This window comes from Pygocentrus nattereri, chromosome 20, assembly GCF_015220715.1.
Source record: "Pygocentrus nattereri isolate fPygNat1 chromosome 20, fPygNat1.pri, whole genome shotgun sequence".
Classification (NCBI taxonomy): Eukaryota; Metazoa; Chordata; class Actinopteri; order Characiformes; family Serrasalmidae; genus Pygocentrus; species Pygocentrus nattereri.
In genome coordinates, this window is record NC_051230.1 from 843216 (window position 1) to 870325 (window position 27110).

General features: G+C 39.4%; 1 protein-coding gene across 1 annotated transcript in view; it reads right to left on the bottom strand.

Annotated features, from left to right (window-relative positions):
• Window positions 1-27110, bottom strand: part of galnt9 (polypeptide N-acetylgalactosaminyltransferase 9) — a 149060-nt gene that overhangs the window by 15169 nt on the left and 106781 nt on the right. The window contains exon 8 of the mRNA XM_037531864.1: window positions 3545-3730. Within this exon, the coding sequence (XP_037387761.1) occupies window positions 3545-3730 (186 nt within the window). The remainder of the gene's footprint in view (window positions 1-3544; window positions 3731-27110) is intronic.

A 27110-nucleotide genomic window follows, 5' to 3' on the forward strand; every position in this document is an offset into this window, starting at 1 on the left:
TGGTGTTTGTTAGAGAATGGGAGTGTTTGGTGGAGAATGATGGTGTTTGTTAGAGAATGATGGTGTTTGTTAGAGAATGGGAGTGTTTGGTGGAGAATGATGGTGTTTGTTAGAGAATGGGAGTGTTTGGTGGAGAATGATGGTGTTTGTTAGAGAATGGGAGTGTTTGGTGGAGAATGATGGTGTTTGGTGGAGAATTCTGGTGTTTGATGAATGTTGGTGTTTGGATGAGCATGTTGGTGTTAGAGAATGGGGGTGTTTGGTGGAGAATGATGGTGTTTGTTAGAGAATGGGAGTGTTTGGTGGAGAATGATGGTGTTTGTTAGAGAATGATGCTGTTTGTTAGAGAATGGGAGTGTTTGGTGGAGAATAGTGGTGTTTGTTAGAAAATGGGAGTGTTTGGTGGAGAATGATGGTGTTTGTTAGAGAATGATGGTGTTTGTTAGAGAATGGGAGTGTTTGGTGGAGAATGATGGTGTTTGTTAGAGAATGGGAGTGTTTGTTAGAGAATGGGAGTGTTTGGTGGAGAATGATGGTGTTTGGTGGAGAATTCTGGTGTTTGATGAATGTTGGTGTTTGGATGAGCATGTTGGTGTTAGAGAATGGGGTGTTTGGTGGAGAATGATGGTGTTTGTTAGAGAATGGGAGTGTTTGGTGGAGAATGATGGTGTTTGTTAGAGAATGATGGTGTTTGGTGGATAATGATGGTGTTAGAGAATGATGTTTGGTGGAGAATGATGGTGTTAGAGAATGATGTTTGGTGGAGAATGATGGTGTTTGATGAATGGTAGTGTTTGGTGGATAATGATGGTGTTAGAGAATGATGTTTGGTGGAGAATGATGGTGTTTGATGAATGGTAGTGTTTGGTGGAGAATGATGGTGTTAGAGAATGATGTTTGGTGGAGAATGATGGTGTTTGTTAGAGAATGGGAGTGTTTGGTGGAGAATGATGGTGTTTGTTAGAGAATGATGCTGTTTGTTAGAGAATGGGAGTGTTTGGTGGAGAATAGTGGTGTTTGTTAGAGAATGGGAGTGTTTGGTGGAGAATGATGGTGTTTGTTAGAGAATGATGGTGTTTGTTAGAGAATGGTAGTGTTTGGTGGAGAATGATGGTGTTTGTTAGAGAATGGGAGTGTTTGGTGGAGAATGATGGTGTTTGTTAGAGAATGGGAGTGTTTGGTGGAGAATGATGGTGTTTGGTGGAGAATTCTGGTGTTTGATGAATGTTGGTGTTTGGATGAGCATGTTGGTGTTAGAGAATGGGGGTGTTTGGTGGAGAATGATGGTGTTTGTTAGAGAATGGGAGTGTTTGGTGGAGAATGATGGTGTTTGTTAGAGAATGGGAGTGTTTGGTGGAGAATGATGGTGTTTGGTGGAGAATGATGGTGTTTGGTGGAGAATTGGAGTGTTTGATGGAGAATGATGGTGTTTGTTAGAGAATGGGAGTGTTTGGTGGAGAATGATGGTGTTTGGTGGAGAATGATGGTGTTTGGTGGAGAATTGGAGTGTTTGATGGAGAATGGTGGTGTTTGTTAGAGAATGATGGTGTTTGGTGGATAATGATGGTGTTAGAGAATGATGTTTGGTGGAGAATGATGGTGTTAGAGAATGATGTTTGGTGGAGAATGATGGTGTTTGATGAATGGTAGTGTTTGGTGGATAGTGATGGTGTTAGAGAATGGGGTGTTTGGTGGAGAATGATGGTGTTTGTTAGAGAATGGGAGTGTTTGGTGGAGAATGATGGTGTTTGTTAGAGAATGATGCTGTTTGTTAGAGAATGGGAGTGTTTGGTGGAGAATAGTGGTGTTTGTTAGAAAATGGGAGTGTTTGGTGGAGAATGATGGTGTTTGGTGGAGAATTCTGGTGTTTGATGAATGTTGGTGTTTGGATGAGCATGTTGGTGTTAGAGAATGGGGTGTTTGGTGGAGAATGATGGTGTTTGTTAGAGAATGGGAGTGTTTGGTGGAGAATGATGGTGTTTGTTAGAGAATGATGGTGTTTGTTAGAGAATGGTAGTGTTTGGTGGAGAATGATGGTGTTTGGTGGAGAATTCTGGTGTTTGATGAATGTTGGTGTTTGGATGAGCATGTTGGTGTTAGAGAATGGGGTGTTTGGTGGAGAATGATGGTGTTTGTTAGAGAATGGGAGTGTTTGGTGGAGAATGATGGTGTTTGTTAGAGAATGATGGTGTTTGGTGGATAATGATGGTGTTAGAGAATGATGTTTGGTGGAGAATGATGGTGTTAGAGAATGATGTTTGGTGGAGAATGATGGTGTTTGATGAATGGTAGTGTTTGGTGGATAATGATGGTGTTAGAGAATGATGTTTGGTGGAGAATGATGGTGTTTGATGAATGGTAGTGTTTGGTGGAGAATGATGGTGTTAGAGAATGATGTTTGGTGGAGAATGATGGTGTTTGTTAGAGAATGGGAGTGTTTGGTGGAGAATGATGGTGTTTGTTAGAGAATGATGCTGTTTGTTAGAGAATGGGAGTGTTTGGTGGAGAATAGTGGTGTTTGTTAGAGAATGGGAGTGTTTGGTGGAGAATGATGGTGTTTGTTAGAGAATGATGGTGTTTGTTAGAGAATGGTAGTGTTTGGTGGAGAATGATGGTGTTTGTTAGAGAATGGGAGTGTTTGGTGGAGAATGATGGTGTTTGTTAGAGAATGGGAGTGTTTGGTGGAGAATGATGGTGTTTGGTGGAGAATTCTGGTGTTTGATGAATGTTGGTGTTTGGATGAGCATGTTGGTGTTAGAGAATGGGGGTGTTTGGTGGAGAATGATGGTGTTTGTTAGAGAATGGGAGTGTTTGGTGGAGAATGATGGTGTTTGTTAGAGAATGGGAGTGTTTGGTGGAGAATGATGGTGTTTGGTGGAGAATTCTGGTGTTTGATGAATGTTGGTGTTTGGATGAGCATGTTGGTGTTTGAGAATGGTAGTGTTTTGGTGGAGAATGATGTTTGGTGGAGAATGATGGTGTTTGATGAATGATGGTGTTTGTTAGAGAATGGCAGTGTTTGGTGGAGAATGATGGTGTTTGATGAATGGTAGTGTTTGGTGGAGAATGATGGTGTTAGAGAATGATGTTTGGTGGAGAACGATGGTGTTTGATGAATGGTAGTGTTTGGTGGAGAATGATGGTGTTAGAGAATGATGTTTGGTGGAGAATGATGGTGTTTGATGAATGGTAGTGTTTGGTGGGGAATGTTGGTGTTTGAAAATGGTAGTGTTTTGGTGGAGAATGATGGTGTTTGATGAATGGTAGTGTTTGGTGGGGAATGTTGGTGTTTGAGAATGGTAGTGTTTTGGTGGAGAATGATGGTGTTTGTTAGAGAATGGCAGTGTTTGGTGGAGAATGATGGTGTTTGGTGGAGAATGATGGTGTTTGGTGGAGAATGGTAGTGTTTGGTGGAGAATGGTAGTGTTTTGGTGGAGAATGATGGTGTTTGATGAATGGTGGTGTTTTGGTGGATAAAGCTACATTTAAACAACTATTTAATGTAGAGAAGCGACACTAACGCAATTAATGTGTTCAGACTTACGTTCATGGGGATGTTCCAGGCCATGTAGACGTGTGATTTGAACTCATCCATCCACACCTCTGCGGCCCTCAGCGCATTGCGTTTGGCGTAGTAGTCGATGTCGTTGTTGTACGGCTTCTTTGTGCGTTCAATGTGGGCGACTCGAGCGCACGGCAGCACCTCCATACTGCCCCCACACTGCCACACCTACACAGAAGAAAAACCAGTATTACACCTTTTAACTGCAGCCTTATCAATTACCGCCTCAAACTCCACCCACTAATGTGCTCCTTCATAGCTACTGAGCGGCTGGACAGGCTTAACAGGATGGCGGTAGAAAAATTCCTCAATAACTTAATAATGATTCCAAAAAAAGTTGGGACAGTGTGTGAAAGGCTCTTAATAAAACAGAAAGCAGGGACTTCTTGATTCTGTTCATCCTGTTTTAAATTTAAAACAGCCTAAATAGTTGGAACAGGATCATGTTTCCCACTGTATTATATCACCTTTCCTTTAAAGATCAACTGCACAGGGCCTTCATTGTCCTGTTTTACTCTTCATAATGTGCTAAACATGGTTCTTCAAGGGTTCTTTAGTAAAGACAATGGGTCTACATAGAACCATAAATACTCAAATGGTTTTAATCATGGTAAAAATGCTTCTCCAGATTGATGGAGAATGTGTTATGTATGGTTCTACATAGAACCTGTTTCTATATAGCAACAAAAAATGGTTCTTCTACTGTATATAAACTTAACACAGTAACAACAGCAGATGCCTTTCTGGTGAAACATATGTTGCCTTCTTAAAAAAGATGGCTATTCAAGGGTTCATTAGTAAAGATAGTGGTTCAGTATAGAACCACACAGTTCTTTGTATGATTCTACACTGAACTTCACTAAAGAACCCTTGAAAAAACATATTTTTTAAGAAGGCAGCATGTGTTGCAGCAACTTTACACTGGTAACAATGTGGGTGGTCCTTTTCTTTTTTGGTCTGGAGAACTCAACGTCCATTATTTCCATAAATAATCCAAAAGGTGGACTCATCTGACCCCAGTACAGGTTTCCACCAAGCATTCTTCCAGTTCAGATGAGCTTGAGCCCAGAGAAGTTGGTGGCGTTTCTGGACATGGTTGTTATGTGACTCCCGCTGTACAGTGTACATTCTTTTGTGGATGCAGCGCCGGATGCAGCGCCGGATGGTGTTTATTGATGACATTTCATCGAAGTATTCCTGAGGGGTTGAGGGTCATGGACATTCAGTTGTGGCGCTAGAATAAATGTAGATGCTTCAGTGCTCAAAAAACATTTATCTCAGATTGTCCATCTCTATTCCCGCTCTGTGTGAAGCACTCTGTCAGAGCTCCTGTATCTTTAAGCCCCGCCTCAGCTTGGATCAGAGTGGATCCTGAAAGTCCGGTTAGCCTCTTCTCCACATGGATGCAACATTGAACACACTCTTCCTCCTCCAGTAGCCGCTGTGCGCTGTGTGAGGGGTCCGAACAGTAAGGACTGTGTTACGAGACTGAGGCTGGAATTCCAACGAGGCAGCTGAGAAAAGTGGGTTCTGTGGGAGAGTTTCAGGGAATGCTGAGCTTCGGTACTCAGAACGTTTACATGAACAAAAAGCTACAATACACTAAAGGAAGGAAGGAGAGAAAAGCATAACAGGACTTTTAAGATGTCTCAATGTTTCTAGTCTTATCCTCTCCTGCCCTCAACTCCTTGGAACATGTTGCGATGCATTCATTTCGGAATGGCCGCATATTTACAAAGAAAAACGATGATGTTGATCAGATAGAACATCACGTTTTACCTTTGTGGTGTTCTTGTTTAAATACAGGTCGAAGTGGGTTTACAAATCGCCGCTTTCTGTTTTTAGCAGCACTCTCTCCCAACTTTTTTAGAACTGAGTTTTGCACTAATGCACTATTATTTGTTAGAAAACGGCTTGTATTTGATTTACAGTCTCCTCTACAGGCAAGACAAATCAAGGCCTTAGCTCAGAAGCTCCACGATGAGGGCTTTAATCAGATGGAAATATGGAAATATAGCCGGCGCCTCGCCTGACACTCCGACATATGACATTTTATAATGGGAAACAAAAAGCGGTGACACGTAATCATGGTATATAATACGCCGCTGAGAGCGGCCGATCCCGCTGATTACGATACTGATTGCAATTTCAATGAGTTATGCAGCAATCTGTGACGGAACACATTTCCATCCGCACACAAACTGCAAATCAGCTCTCTGCCAGGCGCTTTTCACCGCAGTTCACTAACGAAGAGCGCAGCCTTCAGAAAGGTCATTAAAGAGAACAGCAATACATTTACTACACCAGGGCTTCCAGCCCATCCTCCGAGCAAGAAACCGCTATTTATGACTGACAAACAGCCACGATCGATCGGTTTATCTCATTAACAAAGCATACACTCAGTAACAAATCCCTGTGTATGGAACGCCAGTGTTCCAGCTTAATATGATGCCAAACTCATAACAATAAAACACAATTCAATTTCACAAAGGCTGGTTTTCACATACAAAGCTAAGTCTTTAGTGCCGAACACAGGCCTCTCCACAAAGATCTGCTTTTTCATGTGATTTTTTCTTTGAATAACTTGATAAGAGGCTTGATTTCTATATCGCTGTGAGATCGAGACGAGAAACATTTTTACAGCGTTTCTTGCTCATTTATTCTAAACTGTGCTATTAATTATGCAGGGCTGTGTGTTTATAGCACCACTCCAAAGCTGCTAATGTGGTTCTCTCTTAGAATACATGGATCATTCCATGTGTTGACAACACACTTGGGACATTTAACTGATCGTGGACTTTAGACTAAAGTCCTTTTGCTCTGAGTGACTCTGAACCCTAATTATGTTTATTTGATTAAATCTAATGGCTGAGCCATTTTTTCACCAACAAAACAGTCATAACCCCAACAAACTGTACCAAATGTGTCAGTCGTGACTGTTTCAGTGCCAATTTTGGCTCAATTTGAGCTCAGAAACTCAGCAAACACAGCTTTGACCAGCTGTTCACACAGAAAATCATTAACCTTAACATTAAAACACCTAAAAGTGGTGAACTGCAACACAAACAAAAAAACAAAACAAAATCTAAGCATTATATTTATATGGAAATGTAGGGGCTAGGGTTTGGGACAGACTCCTCCCACCAGAAAATATCCTATAATAGCTTATTACTGTCTTGGATTTAAATAGATCAGAACATAATTTCTGTACATACATAATTTCATACATACACAAACATCTATAGGTTTTTCAGTTTTTGACATAATCTGGAACTACATTGTTGTTTTTTACATTGTTTATAAATTTCATGATGAATGGACCAAAAGAAACGGCACAAAATGACTTGGATAAAATTCTGGATCCATTAACTTTCATTAAAAGTGAAGTATATTTTGTCCTTCTCCTGTAAGGTGCAAGGTTTTCTTCTGACATCAGCTCTATATATATATATAAATATATGTATATATATCTGTGTGTGTGTGTGTGTGTGTATACACACACACATCACACACACACCTACACACACCTTGTGCACCACCTTCAGTCAAAAGACAGGTGGACGTGTCTGAACGACAGCCAGGCTTTTATCCCCGCTGTCAGAGCGCAGATGCCCATTTAAGCTGTTTATTGTACTGTTTTATAGTCCTATTGATTATTAGGGGGTTTTCAAGGGGCTGATTAGTGAAATATGGCTTAGACCTTCAATCATCCTGAGCTTAATCTGCACTATACATCATATAAAACTGCCTCATATAATTAACACTGGCATAACAGACAGAGCTCTGACTCGTTCACTTCGGCGAGACAGAAGACGGAACGAGTGAACGAATGCAGGAGAAAGTGTGTTCAGCAAAGTTCTGCACATCATTACAATCACAGGCTAACCGCTGGAGAAAAGTGGAACAGAGTAACTGAGTAACTGAGTAACTGAGTAAATGAGTAAATGAGTAACTGAGTAACTGAGTATCTGAGTAAATGTAATTAGTTTCTGTACTTTAGTATTTTTGGTGTATCTGTACTGAAGTTTCTCCGTTCTGGACTTTTTCCTTTCACTCCACTACATTTCAGAGTCTAATATCCGACTTTTTCCTCCTACGTTTTGAGAAATCTGTCGTTCCTTTTGGTTTCTGTGTGTATAAAAACGTAACATGTCAAAATGAAAGAAGCGCAAAGCCAGAGCACCAATCAGTGTACTACTGTACTAATGTACTACAGTGTACTAATACCACAGTGTACTACTGTACTAATGTACTACAGTGTACTAATACCACATTGTACTACTGTACTAATGTACTACAGTGTACTAATACCACAGCGTACTACTGTACTAATGTACTACAGTGTACTAATACCACAGTGTACTAATGTACTACAGTGTACTAATACCACCGCATACTACTGTACTAATGTACTACAGTGTACTAATACCACAGCATACTACTGTACTAATGTACTACAGTGTACTAATACCACAGTGTACTACTGTACTAATGTACTACAGTGTACTAATACCACATTGTACTACTGTACTAATGTACTACAGTGTACTAATACCACAGTGTACTAATGTACTACAGTGTACTAATACCACAGTGTACTACTGTACTAATGTACTACAGTGTACTAATACCACAGCATACTACTGTACTAATGTACTACAGTGTACTAATACCACAGTGTACTACTGTACTAATGTACTACAGTGTACTAATACCACAGTGTACTAATGTACTAGAGTGTACTAATACCACAGCATACTACTGTACTAATGTACTACAGTGTACTAATACCACAGCGTACTACTGTACTAATGTACTACAGTGTACTAATACCACAGCGTACTACTGTACTAATGTACTACAGTGTACTAATACCACAGCGTACTACTGTCAACACCTACCAATCACCTCCAGTACCACAGCAACCAGCAGACATTTGATGCACATTTTCTATACGCTGCTACTGTGTTTAGCTATGTTAACGTACTTGTTTATAACTAACAGTCACACAGAGACAGAAACCACAGAGTCAAGACTGTCAGAGGTGCTGAAACACTGCACACAGTTTGAGGCTGGCGAGTGATAAGCAGGCAGTTAGCACCATGCTAATTGTGAGTATTAGCCTCCTTTGGCTACATCAGCCCTGCAACCTCAGCGCTAAAAATAAAGACGCAAACTTCAGAGACAAAACAGGTTTTGGCTGATTGACTTCATTTGGGGTAAAGCGGGGATTAATTGGAGCAAACTGGGAACTCACTAACCTCTCTCTCTGTGCACGCGCACACACACTCACACACACACACACACACACACACACATATATATATACACACTCACACACACACACACACACACATATATATATACACACTCACACACACACACACACACACACACACACACACACACACACACACACACACACACATATATATATATAATGTCTTAGTTTATGCAGTCATCGTTTCATCACGGTTGCCATGGCGTCTAGGGGCCTGAAGTCATCTCTAATGTCGATTTGGTTTGCTAATGCTGAGCTGATATGTCAGCAGATACGGCGGCATAAGATCACACACTCACACACACACATTCACACTCACATGTGCACGCGCACGCGCACACACACACACACACACACACACACACACACACACACACACACACGCTCACATGCGCATCATCCAGGCATCTTCGCTGTATTGGAGAAATGGAGAAATTCGTGTTGGTCACATTCTCACACTGTCTGCTACTTTTGCACACAATCAATACATGAGCGGCTGAATCCCAAACGGCTCCCTACTCCCTATGTAGTGCACTACGTAGGTCTTAAAATAATAACTCCAGGGTCCAAACAGTGCAAAATATGTCTAATAAAAGGCCATTTGAGAGCCACATGTGCTCAATTCCCTCCAGGACATGTAGTGCACCGTTTCCGTGTAGAAGTCCAAATTTCATAACTCACAAAGCGCACTATGGAGGACGTAAGGAGCCATGTGGGACTCAGCCGGAGTGTTTAAGGGTTTCTAACAATGTTACGCACTGTATTCCTCACTCTCCATCTAATAAAATGCAATGTACGGTAGCAACTCCGCCTCTCAGCCACCGAGCAACATCATATCTGGAGCTGACAGCAACGGTCTGAACGCGATACTGTGGTCTGAAAAAAATACTAAAGAAACGTACACAACTTATACAGTGTCACTCCAGAGAACCACTTTTGGCACCTTTATATGATAATAATAATAATAATAATAATAATAATAATAATAAAGCTCTGAGTTAAAGAGCTGCGTTCTCATGTGTTTATTAAAAGTGAAGCTCTGAGCTCGACTGTCTAATAAAAGCTGAACTGAGCTCCACAGTTTAGAAGCAGAAGAACTGAAAGAGCCTCCCCACGTTCTCTGAGTTTCACTGAAGGTGTTTGCAGGTCAGAATCTGCAGATCTGAGGTCATAAACACATTCAGGAGCTTTACGGTCATTTAGAGCTTTAAAGACCAGCAGCAGAGCTTTAAACTCTCTCTGAAAGGTCCAGGCGGTCAGTGCAGTGTGTAACGGGGTGATATGAGCTCTCTGTGTCGGTGCTATGAGGATCCGTGCTGCCGCGTTCTGTACGGGTTCTAGAGGATGGGCTGTTTTCTCCAGTAAGAAGAGCATTACAGTGATCAACTCTGCTCTCACACGATTTGGTGACTGTGTTTACAAACAGATCACATCCAGGTTTGTACTGAACATTTGGACTTTGAAGCTAAAGAACCAAGTTTCTCATAAAGCACTTTTCTTGCTTTAGTTTCTGTACCAACAATCAGTGTTTCAGTTTTGTTTCGGTTTAGCAGTAGAAAATCTTTTGAGAAATACATACACAGCTAGTTCGCCTGTCTACTTCTCCTCGATCATCAAAAGAAATAGAAATGTATATCTGGGTGTCGTCAGCACAGCTATGAATATTGATAATATGTTTCCGAATGACATCACCTAGAGGTACCACGTACAAAGAGAAAAGCAAAGGCCCTAAAACAGAACCCTGAGGGACTCCACAGGGTTCAGTGCCTTTATTTCATGCTGCACATTTAAGGTTTATATATATATATATATATATGCAAATGATGTTAAATATAGCAAAACAAATTCCTAATACATACTTCATATGGTGAATATAGGTCCACTATCTGTGGGGAAGGGGATAATTTACTTTGGCCCTGTCGTCCTTGGGGATGTTTTAAAAATCAATCCCAGCTTTCCAGTGATCCATTTCCCTCTGCAGACACAGACACCATCGCACATGCTATTCACAGCCTTCTGCCAGAGCAGCAATAAGCTGCCACCTGTTTCACTGCTTTATATAGAGCTTTCAGTGTGACCGAATCCCTTCTATTAAAGCGCGATGGAGGAGATACCGCCCTGACAGACAGATCTCAGAGTTAAGCCTCAATAAGTCACGCTGTAAAATAAGATTCCCTTCCATCTATAAAGCGCTGGATTGTGGTATAGCTGCATGAGTGGAAAGAACCTGCTTTACAGAATCTATTTATCATTTCCAATAATTCCACAACAATAAGCCTCGTTCTCCAGTATCTTCCTGAGGCTGTTCTTGATGAAGGTTCTGAGAAAAAGTCTCCGTCAGATTCCTGTCGTGATCTTAAAGCGCAGAACTGTTCTCACCTTTGTGCTCTTGACTGCGTGTAGATTCTGCTCTTACCTAAGAACAAACCCCCCATAGGAGAACACTGGTGCGTCAGAGTCTTCATCACAACTACATGAGAGGGTTCAAGAAGAAATTTCTTCTTAAGACCAGTTGGTAAATGAGGCAAAATATTTTGAAAGCAGAACCTGAACATGAAGATCCTGTAATCTCCACAGAATGTTTCCAATTTCCTTCACCGACATCTAGTGAGAGCAACAGTGTCTGCATGTTCCAACCAATTAGTGCATTTATCATAAGCTCACCAGACAAAAATCGAGTCACCTGAGACTGAAACGTAATATAAACATATATCATTTATAGTCACTGAGTGTTTATATCACGTATATCATTTATAGTCACTGAGTGTTTATATCACGTATATCATTTATAATCACTGAGTGTTTATATCACGTATATCATTTATAATCACTGAGTGTATATATCACGTATATCATTTATAATCACTGAGTGTATATATCACGTATATCATTTATAGTCACTGAGTGTTTATATCACGTATATCATTTATACTCACTGAGTGTATATATCACGTATATCATTTATAATCACTGAGTGTATATATCACGTATATCATTTATAGTCACTGAGTGTTTATATCACGTATATCATTTATAATCACTGAGTGTATATATCACGTGTATCATTTATAGTCACTGAGTGTTTATATCACGTATATCATTTATAGTCACTGAGTGTTTATATCACGTATATCATTTATACTCACTGAGTGTATATATCACGTATATCATTTATAATCACTGAGTGTTTATATCACGTATATCATTTATAATCACTGAGTGTTTATATCACGTATATCATTTATAATCACTGAGTGTATATATCACGTATATCATTTATAGTCACTGAGTGTTTATATCACGTATATCATTTATAATCACTGAGTGTTTATATCACGTATATCATTTATAATCACTGAGTGTTTATATCACGTATATCATTTATAGTCACTGAGTGTTTATATCACGTATATCATTTATAATCACTGAGTGTTTATATCACGTATATCATTTATAGTCACTGAGTGTTTATATCACGTATATCATTTATAATCACTGAGTGTTTATATCACGTATATCATTTATAGTCACTGAGTGTTTATATCACGTATATCATTTATAATCACTGAGTGTTTATATCACGTATATCATTTATAATCACTGAGTGTTTATATCACGTATATCATTTATAGTCACTGAGTGCTTATATCACGTATATCATTTATAATCACTGAGTGTTTATATCACGTATATCATTTATAATCACTGAGTGTTTATATCACGTATATCATTTATAGTCACTGAGTGTTTATATCTCGTATATCATTTATAGTCACTGAGTGTTTATATCACGTATATCATTTATAATCACTGAGTGTTTATATCACGTATATCATTTATAGTCACTGAGTGTTTATATCTCGTATATCATTTATAGTCACTGAGTGTTTATATCACGTATATCATTTATAATCACTGAGTGTTTATATCACGTATATCATTTATAGTCACTGAGTGTTTATATCACGTATATCATTTATAATCACTGAGTGTTTATATCACGTATATCATTTATAATCACTGAGTGTATATATCACGTATATCATTTATAGTCACTGAGTGTTTATATCACGTATATCATTTATAGTCACTGAGTGTTTATATCACGTATATCATTTATAGTCACTGAGTGTTTATATCACGTATATCATTTATAGTCACTGAGTGTTTATATCACGTATATCATTTATAGTCACTGAGTGTATATATCACGTATATCATTTATAGTCACTGAGTGTTTATATCACGTATATCATTTATAATCACTGAGTGTTTATATCACGTATATCATTTATAGTCACTGAGTGTTTATATCACGTATATCATTTATAATCACTGAGTGTTTATATCACGTATATCATTTATAATCACTGAGTGTATATATCACGTATATCATTTATAGTCACTGAGTGTTTATATCACGTATATCATTTATAGTCACTGAGTGTTTATATCACGTATATCATTTATAATCACTGAGTGTATATATCACGTATATCATTTATAGTCACTGAGTGTTTATATCACGTATATCATTTATAATCACTGAGTGTTTATATCACGTATATAATTTATAGTCACTGAGTGTTTATATCACGTATATCATTTATAATCACTGAGTGTTTATATCACGTATATCATTTATAATCACTGAGTGTTTATATCACGTATATCATTTATAGTCACTGAGTGTTTATATCACGTATATCATTTATAATCACTGAGTGTATATATCACGTATATCATTTATAGTCACTGAGTGTTTATATCACGTATATCATTTATAATCACTGAGTGTTTATATCACGTATATCATTTATAGTCACTGAGTGTTTATATCACGTATATCATTTATAGTCACTGAGTGTTTATATCACGTATATCATTTATAATCACTGAGTGTATATATCACGTATATCATTTATAGTCACTGAGTGTTTATATCACGTATATCATTTATAATCACTGAGTGTTTATATCACGTATATCATTTATAGTCACTGAGTGTTTATATCACGTATATCATTTATACTCACTGAGTGTTTATATCACGTATGTCATTTATAATCACTGAGTGTTTATATCACGTATATCATTTATAGTCACTGAGTGTTTATATCTCGTATATCATTTATAATCACTGAGTGTTTATATCACGTATATCATTTATAATCACTGAGTGTATATATCACGTATATCATTTATAATCACTGAGTGTTTATATCACGTATATCATTTATAATCACTGAGTGTTTATATCACGTATATCATTTATAATCACTGAGTGTTTATATCACGTATATCATTTATAATCACTGAGTGTATATATCACGTATATCATTTATAATCACTGAGTGTTTATATCACGTATATCATTTATAATCACTGAGTGTTTATATCACGTATATCATTTATAGTCACTGAGTGTTTATATCACGTATATCATTTATAATCACTGAGTGTATATATCACGTATATCATTTATAGTCACTGAGTGTTTATATCACGTATATCATTTATTATCACTGAGTGTTTATATCACGTATATCATTTATAGTCACTGAGTGTTTATATCTCGTATATCATTTATAATCACTGAGTGTTTATATCACGTATATCATTTATAATCACTGAGTGTTTATATCACGTATATCATTTATAGTCACTGAGTGCTTATATCACGTATATCATTTATAATCACTGAGTGTATATATCACGTATATCATTTATAATCACTGAGTGTATATATCACGTATATCATTTATAGTCACTGAGTGTTTATATCACGTATATCATTTATAATCACTGAGTGTTTATATCACGTATATCATTTATAGTCACTGAGTGTTTATATCACGTATATCATTTATAGTCACTGAGTGTTTATATCACGTATATCATTTATAATCACTGAGTGTTTATATCACGTATATCATTTATAATCACTGAGTGTATATATCACGTATATCATTTATAATCACTGAGTGTATATATCACGTATATCATTTATAGTCACTGAGTGTTTATATCACGTATATCATTTATAATCACTGAGTGTTTATATCACGTATATCATTTATAATCACTGAGTGTTTATATCACGTATATCATTTATAGTCACTGAGTGTTTATATCACGTATATCATTTATAATCACTGAGTGTTTATATCACGCATATCATTTATAGTCACTGAGTGTTTATATCACGTATATCATTTATAGTCACTGAGTGTTTATATCACGTATATCATTTATAGTCACTGAGTGTATATATCACGTATATCATTTATAATCACTGAGTGTTTATATCACGTATATCATTTATAATCACTGAGTGTATATATCACGTATATCATTTATAATCACTGAGTGTTTATATCACGTATATCATTTATAATCACTGAGTGTATATATCACGTATATCATTTATAGTCACTGAGTGTTTATATCACGTATATCATTTATAATCACTGAGTGTTTATATCACGTATATCATTTATAGTCACTGAGTGTTTATATCACGTATATCATTTATAGTCACTGAGTGTTTATATCACGTATATCATTTATAATCACTGAGTGTTTATATCACGTATATCATTTATAATCACTGAGTGTTTATATCACGTATATCATTTATAGTCACTGAGTGTTTATATCACGTATATCATTTATAATCACTGAGTGTTTATATCACGTATATCATTTATAATCACTGAGTGTTTATATCACGTATATCATTTATACTCACTGAGTGTATATATCACGTATATCATTTATAATCACTGAGTGTTTATATCACGTATATCATTTATAGTCACTGAGTGTTTATATCACGTATATCATTTATAATCACTGAGTGTTTATATCACGTATATCATTTATAATCACTGAGTGTTTATATCACGTATATCATTTATAGTCACTGAGTGTTTATATCACGTATATCATTTATAATCACTGAGTGTTTATATCACGTATATCATTTATAGTCACTGAGTGTTTATATCACGTATATCATTTATAATCACTGAGTGTATATATCACGTATATCATTTATAGTCACTGAGTGTTTATATCACGTATATCATTTATAATCACTGAGTGTTTATATCACGTATATCATTTATAATCACTGAGTGTTTATATCACGTATATCATTTATAGTCACTGAGTGTTTATATCACGTATATCATTTATAGTCACTGAGTGTTTATATCACGTATATCATTTATAATCACTGAGTGTATATATCACGTATATCATTTATAGTCACTGAGTGTTTATATCACGTATATCATTTATAATCACTGAGTGTTTATATCACGTATATCATTTATAATCACTGAGTGTTTATATCACGTATATCATTTATAATCACTGAGTGTTTATATCACGTATATCATTTATAATCATTGAGTGTATATATCACGTATATCATTTATAGTCACTGAGTGTTTATATCACGTATATCATTTATAATCACTGAGTGTATATATCACGTATATCATTTATAGTCACTGAGTGTTTATATCACGTATATCATTTATAATCACTGAGTGTTTATATCACGTATATCATTTATAGTCACTGAGTGTTTATATCACGTATATCATTTATAATCACTGAGTGTATATATCACGTATATCATTTATAGTCACTGAGTGTTTATATCACGTATATCATTTATAATCACTGAGTGTTTATATCACGTATATCATTTATAGTCACTGAGTGTATATATCACGTATATCATTTATAATGAGTGTATGTCGTGTATTATTTATACAGTCAAAGACATAAGATCCTTGTCAAAGGAAAACCATGTTTTGTTTTAAATAAATAAGTAAAATAAAGAAAACACGACTAAACATGAAATGTTTCTGCAAATTTTAGTGCACAGTTTCTAATTTAGTTTAACTAAATAATAACTGTAATTAAAAAATGTACTACAGCTTTGGATGATGTATTTTTTACCAATATGTGAAAAGAAAAAGCCGTATTTGCACAAAGAACTTCATTAATGAAACTCAATTACTTCATGCAGGTACACTAAACCATCGCAGACCCAGAGCTCCACGGCCGCTGCTCCCGCTGCCACCGCTGCTCCCGCTGCCACCGCTTTCTGTTGGGCTCTAGTCATTTGTCTTGTTGACTAGTTTATCAGTATCTACACTGACCCCTGCTGACCTTATTAAGGGGAAAAATCTGCCCTGATCTGTGTAGTAAATACCTCTCACTTCATTAACTCGCACTAATTGATTCCCACTTTATAACGACTGCATGTATTCAGAGAGACCAAAGCGTGATCGATAGCGTTTCTGGCTATACTGGGTGAATATTGATCAGTGCTGCAAGTGAAAGAAGTCATTCAGGCCCATGATGCATCTTAAAGTGATGGTCTGACCAATGGAATCTTATACCTCACCAATTAGCCCGGGGTCTAACTCACTGCTGCACACCTGCCAATACTGTCGTTAAAAGCATGTTTATGCTACAATAAACATCTAACATCTTCATTTCAATCCATCTGAACAAGCTGGCAATCCTGATCAGCTCTGCTACAGCACCGTCCTGAACTCAAAGGCTCAGTATCAACACAGCCGCTTAACCCTGGGCTGGTTTTTAAAACACCTTCTTCAATGCGCCTTTGAAGTCTCTTGCATACGACGTGACACCCTTACATTATATCTGGAAATATTCAGAACAATCTCAGCTCTCTCTATAATAAGGCTCTTTTGACCTGAAGCTCATTGCAGAGAAATATTCCCACTGTAGAACCGAAAAAAGAAATCTGGGTTCAGAAATTTTTAACATCTCTCGTGAAAACAGCTTTGCTCACACTGTGTGATGAGGGGCGGGCGAGAGGGCAAGAGAAGGGGGGGGGGGGGGGGGGGGGGGGTCAATTTCACTTTCTTGGACTCCAGGTTACAGATGGCTGTGGCATCACTGAGCAGCAGTGGAGGGCAGTAACTGAGTAACTGAGTAAATGTAATTATTTTCTGTACTTAAGTATTTTTTCGTGTATCTGGACTGAAGTTTCTCCATTCTGGGCGACTTTTTGAGAAATCTGTCGTTCCTTTTGGTTTCTGTGTGTATAAAAACGTAACATGTCAAAACGAAAGAAGCGCAAAGCCAGAGCACCAATCAGTAAAAGTATCTACAGTAAAAGTACTAAAAGAGTAATTCTGGCTCTGATGAGTGCAGACGCTCCTTTTAGCAGAGGCTCCTAAACTCCGTTACTACCGCAGCAGGTTTTGAATCAGCCAGTATTTTTAGCATTCAGAGTAAAATCAGTTGGTATAAAGAATTCAGCTGGGCGGTTATTGCAGGTGGGTGAAGCAGGAGGTTCCTACAGCTGCAGAAGTAGAGCGAGATGGAGGGAGGGAGGGAGTGAAGGTGAGAGAAGTTAATGGGAAACAAATGACATTAGGAGGGTTCAGCTGCAGCAAGACTGCAGTTTAATGTGTGTTAAATTGTGCAAAATGGCAGAGAGGGAGATTAAAACCCCTCTGAAGTGGCTCAGAGTGGCCCAAATTGATGCTAAATGCCCTGACTGATTGCACACCGGCCTATTTTTAAAGTCTCATTCACATTTTTAGTGGTGAAGTTTTACTCTTCGTGAATTTTGAAGAAAGGAGAGGCTGTAGTGGAGAATGAGGTTAGACCTGATTCAGTGCAGGCGCTGCTGGAGAGACTGATGTTCTAGCCAATGCATCAATAGTCTAGATCAATAGCAGTGGCTCATGCTGCACTACAGAAACAAATCTATATGTGTAAGTTGAACGTACAGGTTTTCTTACTGGTAGCAATTTGCCCAGTGGAGAGAGTCCCCATAAACACCAGCGCTGGCGGTTAGTGAGAGAGACGGCTAACTCACAGCTCTTCCAGCACAAATGAAGAAAATCCACAGAGCTGCCATGTAACATGGGCAGACGTATGTTAGCATAGCTAAAAACCAGTGCTGGACAGTGACTGAGTATCTGAGTAACTGAGTAACTGAGTAACTGAGTAAATGTAATTAGTTTCTGTACTTTAGTATTTTTGGTGTATCTGTACTGAAGTTTCTCCGTTCTGGGCGACTTTTTCCTTTCACTCCACTACATTTCAGAGTCTAATATCCGACTTTTTCCTCCTACATTTTGAGAAATCTGTGGTTCCTTTTGGATTCTGTGTGTATAAAAACGTAACATGTCAAAACGAAAGAAGCGCAAAGCCAGAGCACCAATCAGGGCCCAGCGGTCACTTTGTTTAGAGCTGGTTTTGACCTGTTGGTCATACCGACCCAGTGCAGCACGCGGTTCAACGTCAGCGCAGCAGCGTAAAACTTTGGGAGAGTCTGTTCAACATAAATGATGAACTAACCTAACTTTGTGTAAATAGAGCTCAATATAGAAATATGTCCACATATGCAGTCGAGACTGACGCGGCTTTTTTCTGAATTTCTACAAACACCATTTCATTTTATAGTAAATGAGTTTGGGCTGGTTTATGTTTATGAACAGACGCCTACAGATCAACATAGTAAAGGAGCTCATCTGTGATCCTGAGTTTAAAGCCAGTTTTTATTCAACTTAAACTTGGAACTAAGTTGTAAATAAATCTGAAACTGAAACTTTGCTTGTGTGTAAAAAGTGATTTCAGAGCCACTCGGTTCTCCCTGATGGAAACTGTTTACCTTCAGTGTTTTGTGCTTCTGATCATTTTAATAGACGTCAGCGTCACTAATTAATGACCTTCTATTAAAAGACTGGTTTACCAAGAGAGACGCTGGAGGACTTTCACCTGAAATGAGTTCATGAAGCCAGTCTGGTTATAAAAATGATAACAGGACATCAGAGCCAGAATTCCTCTTTTAGTACTTTTACTTTATACTTAAGTACATTTGAAGGAAATACTTTAGTACTTTTACTCAAGTGGAGGTCTAAAGGGAGGAACTTCTACTTTTACTGGAGGAATATTTTACCTTGGGGGTCTCGACTTTAACTCCACGTAGCCCCCTCCCCTGCTGTGGAGCGACTAACGCCTGTTGTCTTGGTAATGCATTGGAAGCACTGTTCCCTGTTTCAGTTTAACAGCACTCCAACATTTCCTCGCTGGAGTTTCATTTCGTTTCGGTAGTTCGTTCAGTCAGTCGTTCGCTGCTGCCTCGGTGGGAGTGAACCAGCCAGCCAGCAGGGTTCACACGGCGGCAGACAAGGCTAATACTGTCCACTGTAGTTAGTTCTATAAAAATGGCATTTATAATGATATATATATATACATGCGGTGCAAAACATTTTTATTGTTAATTTACTGTAGAAAATCAAATATACTGATAATGATATGGAGAAATTACACTGAGAACAACAATCAGTAGATTATATATTTATATATTTACAGACAGATGTTAGTAGTAGGTACTGGATGCACCACAGAGCTGCTGCCTCAGTGCTTCTCTCTGAATTAACATAATGAAGGTTGACTGATGGTCCTGCTGATTGCTGGCGAGAAGGAGGGGTGACGTCCTGAGGGTCCTGAAATCTCAGTCATGCTAGCGCTAGAACCTACTGGGCATTGGAACTCGCCATCAAGACGTCCAAAAATAATTATCTAGTGCTTTTGTAGTTTGCACTTCACACTTGCTCAGTTAATACCTGGAACCTGAGGCACGCAGAAGAAAGTGTTAGCAGTGTTTTTCTGGATGAGGCTCTAGAGCTGTAGGGGTTTACACTGCATGCTGTTCTATCCTGGCAGCGTTCTGCAGACTGTAGAGGTGAGAACCGCGGGGCTGAGCCGGCCCGTCCGTGGGTGGACGTGTGAGGGCTGTGAAGTAAACAGGCAGTCATGAATACTCAAAGACCTCAGCGCGGCCGCCGCTCAGAGCGATCACGCTCCGGCGGTTCTATGCGTCATGGCACGAAGCTAATCGCTAAACATGTACCCATCAATCACTCGGATCCAGCCCGGCGTCTCGGCTCCGTCTCGCGGCCTGGCCGGCTCTTTGAAGGAATAATTGGGCAGTGAAACAGAGTGGACTGGCGCGGCCTTTCGGCATGAATGAGCCCCGGAGCCGATTGAAGCCTCGGCTTTCCTCTGCGCTGAACCTCCAGCAGCAGGTAATGAGGAAAGAAACGGCGCTCAGTCGGAATGATTCCGCTGCGATCAGCGGAAAAGCCTCCGCGGAGAATGTAGAGTTTAAACTGGACCGACTCGCATTGATCACAACTTCAACACATTCCAAAGAAAGAACCCGCGTTCTCCCGTCTACAGCTCAGAACTTATCTGTTCTAGCTAGGATACACTGGAGTGGACAGCAAAGCACATTCATAGCTCCTAAACGTGCCTACAATAAAGATGCTTCTTCAAGGGTTCTTCAGTAAAGACGATGGTTCTGTATAGAACCACGAACACTCAAACAACCACCTGCATGCGCATGGTTCTTCAGATGGATGGAGAATGTGTTGCATATGGTTCTGTATAGAACCAGATAGACTTTTGCTACTGTTACAAGCTTGACAGTGTAACAACAGAAGAACTCTTTTTGGTCCTAGAACCCTATTTTAGAACAATCTAAGGCTCCACTCCATCAGTCTAAAGGACCACATATGATTCACAATGCAAAGAACCCTTTGATTATGCAAAAGGTTCTTTGCGTGTTCGTGGCTCCATAAAGAACCACTTTCTTTACAAAGAACCATCTTTTTTAAGAACGGACACATTCTGAGTGGACAACTTGTAGGTCACTCTGAATAATAGTGTCCGCTAAAAGACAGTTCTTCAAGGGTTCTTTAGTAAAGATAATGGTTCTATATAGGACCATAAACACTCAAAGAATCATTTTCATGGTCCACTGCAAGGTAAAATGGTTCTTCAGATTCATGGCGATTGTGGTTCTATATAGCACCAAAAAGGGTTCAGCTATTGTGACAACGCCATCCTTGGAACAACAGAAGAACCATTTTTGTATAGAACCATTGTCGTTACTAAAGAACCTTGAAGAACCATCCTTTTTAAGCGTGTACACCAGCAAGAGTCCGAATAATAATGGGCAGTACATGCAGAACTCGTGTAGTTTCCTCATTATTCCATTTTAATGCTAAATTCTAAATAATTCAACTATTTACTAAATAATTTAGAGCTAACTGACGTTAGCCTGGTGCTAACGGAGTGTCTAAATACCACAGCTGGAGATTTTGAGGTCATTCAAGACCGAAACGTCGAGCCAAACCTTCTTTCTGAAGTGTGACGTTAATTCGTGAAGACGTACGACGTGGTGGGAAAATCTCGGCGCATCGTAAAAGTGACTATTAGCGCTAGGCCTTCAGTTTGGGCCAGAGGTGTGAAGAACCCGAGGGAAGAACCTCGCCGTAGTTTGTTAGCGCTGAGCTAAAGGTGATTTGCACGAACACTTGAGGGTGAAGTTCGAATTTTCCGTTCCACCTTAAACGACGTAGCTGTTACATTCGGCCTCATCCAGACACTGGAATGAAACTGCTGCAGCGTTTATGGCGGAACCTGGAACTCGAGGTCAGCTCCAGATTAAACACAGGCCTGAAGCTCGTCACAGACATTAGCGGACATGATTAGCGGACTGTGGCTTTCTTGTTTCTAACAACCCACTGATTAAGCTGCCGCTCATATTCACCGAGTGACATATCTAGAACTTCCAGAGGGACTAGAGGGGCTTATTCTAATGAATATGGGCAGCCCTGTGGCCGGAAGGTCGCCGGTTCGATCCCCAGGGCCGACAGTCCATGACTGAGGTGTCCTTGAGCAAGACACCTAACCCCCAACTGCTCCCCGGGCGCTGTGGATAGGGCTGCCCACCGCTCCGGGCAAGTGTGCTCACTGCCCCCTAGTGTGTGTGTGTTCACTAGTGTGTGTGTGGCGTTTCACTCACGCTTTGGGTGTCTCTGTTGCTTTTTGCCTTTGTACCAAACCCGCACCGAACCGCGAGGTCCAAACTGCGGTGTGAACCGAACCAGTCAGTATATCAGAACCAACCTACGCACGTCTTTCACTCTGCATGGATCTCATGCCACTGTGTCGTGATTTAGGCAGATAGTTATAAACGTCCTACTGCGCCACCTACTGACTCGTACGTAAACAAACACACTTCAAGAGCCTGGATGCTAATGCTAATGGGAACGTTATGTACCACGCCAGGCTCTGAAACCGATGTGCAGGGTCCTAATCATATCATTTTAATGCTAATTTCTGAATAATTCAATCCTCTAATGCCTTTGTGTGGTAAATCATTCATTTGCGCGCTCATGCAGCCTTCATTAGCCCTGCTGTGCGAGTTGGACAACATTATTCCGAGAAAATTAGGAAGAAAAATGACTTTTCAGAGATTTACAGACAAACAACTCTTCCCCAGCAGTGCTGATGGATATCGGAGCGCACTCGAGGTGACACCGACATATTTTACAGACTGACAGAGCGCAATGTTCAATAAAAGGAATTACGTGCGAATGGGAAGCCATAATGGCTGATTTCACACGAATCATTTCTCAGCGGTTTCGTGGCCTAAAGGCTCCATATCCTACATTTTCCCCATATTTTATTTTTCTCCTTGTGACTCACTTGTAATATTCAAAGACTGACATATGCACATTAGCCGTGTCCTGATTGGCTGCCATGTTTTGTGTTTCATACATAAAGCAGGCCGGCCTGAAACGCTCCTTAGAACACTCCCGCGCGAGTGGGTGGGGCAGTTACATCACCAAAGAAACGGGCCAGTTTGTTTTTGATTGATTTGGTGGTGCCAGAGCTACAAGAACATGTGACGTGGTAACCGAGAGCTGCTCATAAAGTCGCTGTGGCGGTGATTAGCACGTCTGTTTAATACCGCGGTATTTTCATCCGTGACCTAGGCAACAGCCGATCGAAATGCATATGCAAATGAGGTCATACATATTAAAAACCCATGCCAAGTGCTCCGATTGGCTGCCAGAACGGACACAATATAAGAAATGAAAACAAAGAAAGACAAACTTGTCAAAAACAGAAGAAAATCTGAAAATTACAGTGAGCTTTTTGGAAAATATGCTTTTGACAAAGTTTCTTTATCAGACAATGCTGACAATAGAAAAAATTACATTAAATATTAAATTATGACATCTCAAAACCCAAATTTTAATTGTAGAAATTATATCTTACCATGTAAAATTTGTCAGTGTTGAACATTTTTCAAATTCATTATAATTGCAGTAACAATTTGAACTGAATTAAAGGTGCAGTATACAATCTCTATCCAATATAGTTTTGGTGAAATTCTGCGAATGTCTCCTCACTAGTTCTCTGTTCTGTGTGCACAATCAGAAAAAGACAAGACAGGACACGGGGCAGGGGAGGGGCTACACGCTGAACTCCCAGACTCAAACTCAAACAGCCAAAGAGGAGAAGATCTGAAGAACCACAAGGCAGAAGTTCAGTTTCCTGTACCACCTTAAAAGGGGCAAAAGTTCCATTATGCTGCTGCACCATTTAAGGTGGAATGGGAAAATTTGAGCAAGAAGCTGGTGAAAAAGAAGCTGACGTGTTGAACGCTATAACCTCTCACTGTGACGCGACTCACATGCAGAACAGACTTAAACTTTCCGATAGGGAACGTAATCGGATACAGGCGTTTACACGGATATTATTCTTCTGTTTTAAGGATTATTTACACGATTACTCAGATCGTTCAATCGGATAGAAATTGTATTATTAATGGCCTCAATCGGACTGAATAGACTATTCCGACTGAAGTGTATATATGGACGTATTATATTCCGATTGAGCTAATAGTCGGATTATTACCAGATTATTAGGCAGCATGCAAATGTGGATCACCGGTTTGATCCCAACCATACGTGATGGCGTGTCCTTGAGCAAGACACCTAAACCCCAACTGCTCCCTGGGCGCTGTGGATAGGGCTGCCCACCACTCCGGGCAAGTGAGCTCACTGCCCCCTAGTGTGTGTTCACTAGTGTCTATGTGGTGTTTCACTCCACAGACGGGTTAAATGCGGAGGTGGAATTTCCCCGTTGTGGGACCAATAAGGGTCACTTAATCTTGGAAGTGTTTTCCCAGTATGACTTGAAAATAAGTGTTCGTCAAGTGTTCTTTAGTAGAGAAAATGGTTCTATACAGAACCATGAATGCTCGAAGAAGATGGAGAATGTGTTGTACATGGTTCATGGTTTTGGGTTCCATCTCCAGCACATTCTCCATTAATCTGAAGAACCATTTAATGATGTGAAGAACCCTTTAATCATGCAATGAGTGTTCATGGTTCTATATAGAACCATTTTCTTTACTATAGAACCCTTGAAGAACAATCTCTGTGCATAGAATCATGAACATTCAAGGAACCCTTTGAATGCTTTTTGTGGTGAAATGGTTCTTCAGATAATTGGAAACATGTGCCAAAAAGGGTTCTGCCTTATGATGTCAAGCTTGTAACAATAGAAGGATGCTCTTCTCCATCAATCTGAAGCACCATTTCACCATGCAGAGAACCAGTTAACCATGCAACTGGTTCTTTGACTGTTTGTGGTTCTATATAGAACCATTGTCTTTAATAAAGAACATCTAAAGAACCATCTTTTTTTAAGCATGGAGGGTAGAACATTTTGATTAGAACCTGACGGAACGTTATTGTTGTGCGTACACAATAACATTTTTGCTGTTTTCATATATTTTTGATGCCAAGAAAACCTGAAAAGTGTCAGAAGTGCACATTCAAACTAATGAATTTGATAATTAACCGCATATTCCTACATATAATTAAGCAATTTCACTTGAACAGCTCGGCAAAGTGGCTCCAGACTTACAATAGCTGTGTTTTCTCTCAGAAGCTGGACTGATAAATGCTCCGCGTGAACTTATTACACAGTGTGAGCTGAGAAGATGAACCCGTCCACCTGCGCGGTAATGAATCTGAAAGCGGTTCTAGCAAAGAAGCTTTGGAGTGAATGAAAGCATTTTCGTCGAAATAACTCTCATCTGCTCTCCCTTTCAAGGACGTTCCACTCCAGTAAAGGGAAGAATTTCGTGAATTTAAACAGACCCCCTCCAACTCAGCGGCGTCTTCCAGCGTTAAACTTCACCCACTGACGCTTTTAAAGAGGAATCTGCATTCTCCGAATTCTCCAACACCTTTACAGCCATTCTGCCGCTGCACTTCAGCACCGAAAAGAGGAAAGGAAAGCTTATTTTCTCTTCCTCCAGGCTGCACATTTCCTAGTGGAACCAGAAATTCAGACATTCTGTTGACCCCTGAAGCGGTCTGAGGTCTTGGGAAAGGAAGAGAGGGGAATGTGATTAAGTATCTGCCCCAATTCCGAATGTTTGTAGATGAAATGAATCATAACTTCATGTGAGGCTGCAGTCTCGCTTTCTAATTACTACGAGGGTCCAATGTCCAGAAACAGTGCTGGAATTACGCAAACAAAAGCACGATATTATTCACCGATGTTACACACACCAGTGGTGAACTGTGGCTGTTAGAGTGGGATGTCTAATGTAGCTCTGAGCTAACGCTGAAATACACGAACATTTGAAGCTTGTATCGGTCATTCCACTTGTTTTATCTGAATCGTGTAACAGACGTTATTGTGTATCTGAGCTTGTGTGTATCAGTGTTACAGTGACTCAGTAAAGAGTTCCACATAGAGCTGCTGCTGGTTTACATTCCTGACAACTACCCGGAACACTGCTTAGACTACAGCTCATATTCATAGTCAGTGATGGACCTAGAACCCTACCTGGCTCATTTTTCCATCCATCCATCATAAGATTAAGTGACCCTTATTAGTCCCATAACAGGGAAATTTCACCTCTGCATTTAACCCGTCCGTGCAGTGAAGCACCACATACACACTAGTGAACACACACACACACTAGGGGGCAGTGAGCACACTTGCCCGGAGCGGTGGGCAGCCCTATCCACGGCACCTGGGGAGCAGTTGGGGGTTAGGTGTCTTGCTGAAGGCTCTGGGGATCGAACCGGCGACCTTCTGGTCACAAGACTGGTTCCCTAACCTCCAGCCCTTCTGTCCATCTATACATCTATCCATCCACTTATCAATGATCCACGCACCTAACCCCCTTTCCATCATCCCTCAATCCATTCATCCACTTACCATAAACATTCACCCATCCATCCACCCATCCATCCACCAACCTATCATAACCATAACCAAAACATCCATCCATCCATTTTAATCTTCCATCCATGCATCTATCCATCCATCCACCTATCAATGTATCAATGATCCATGCACCTACCCATCTCT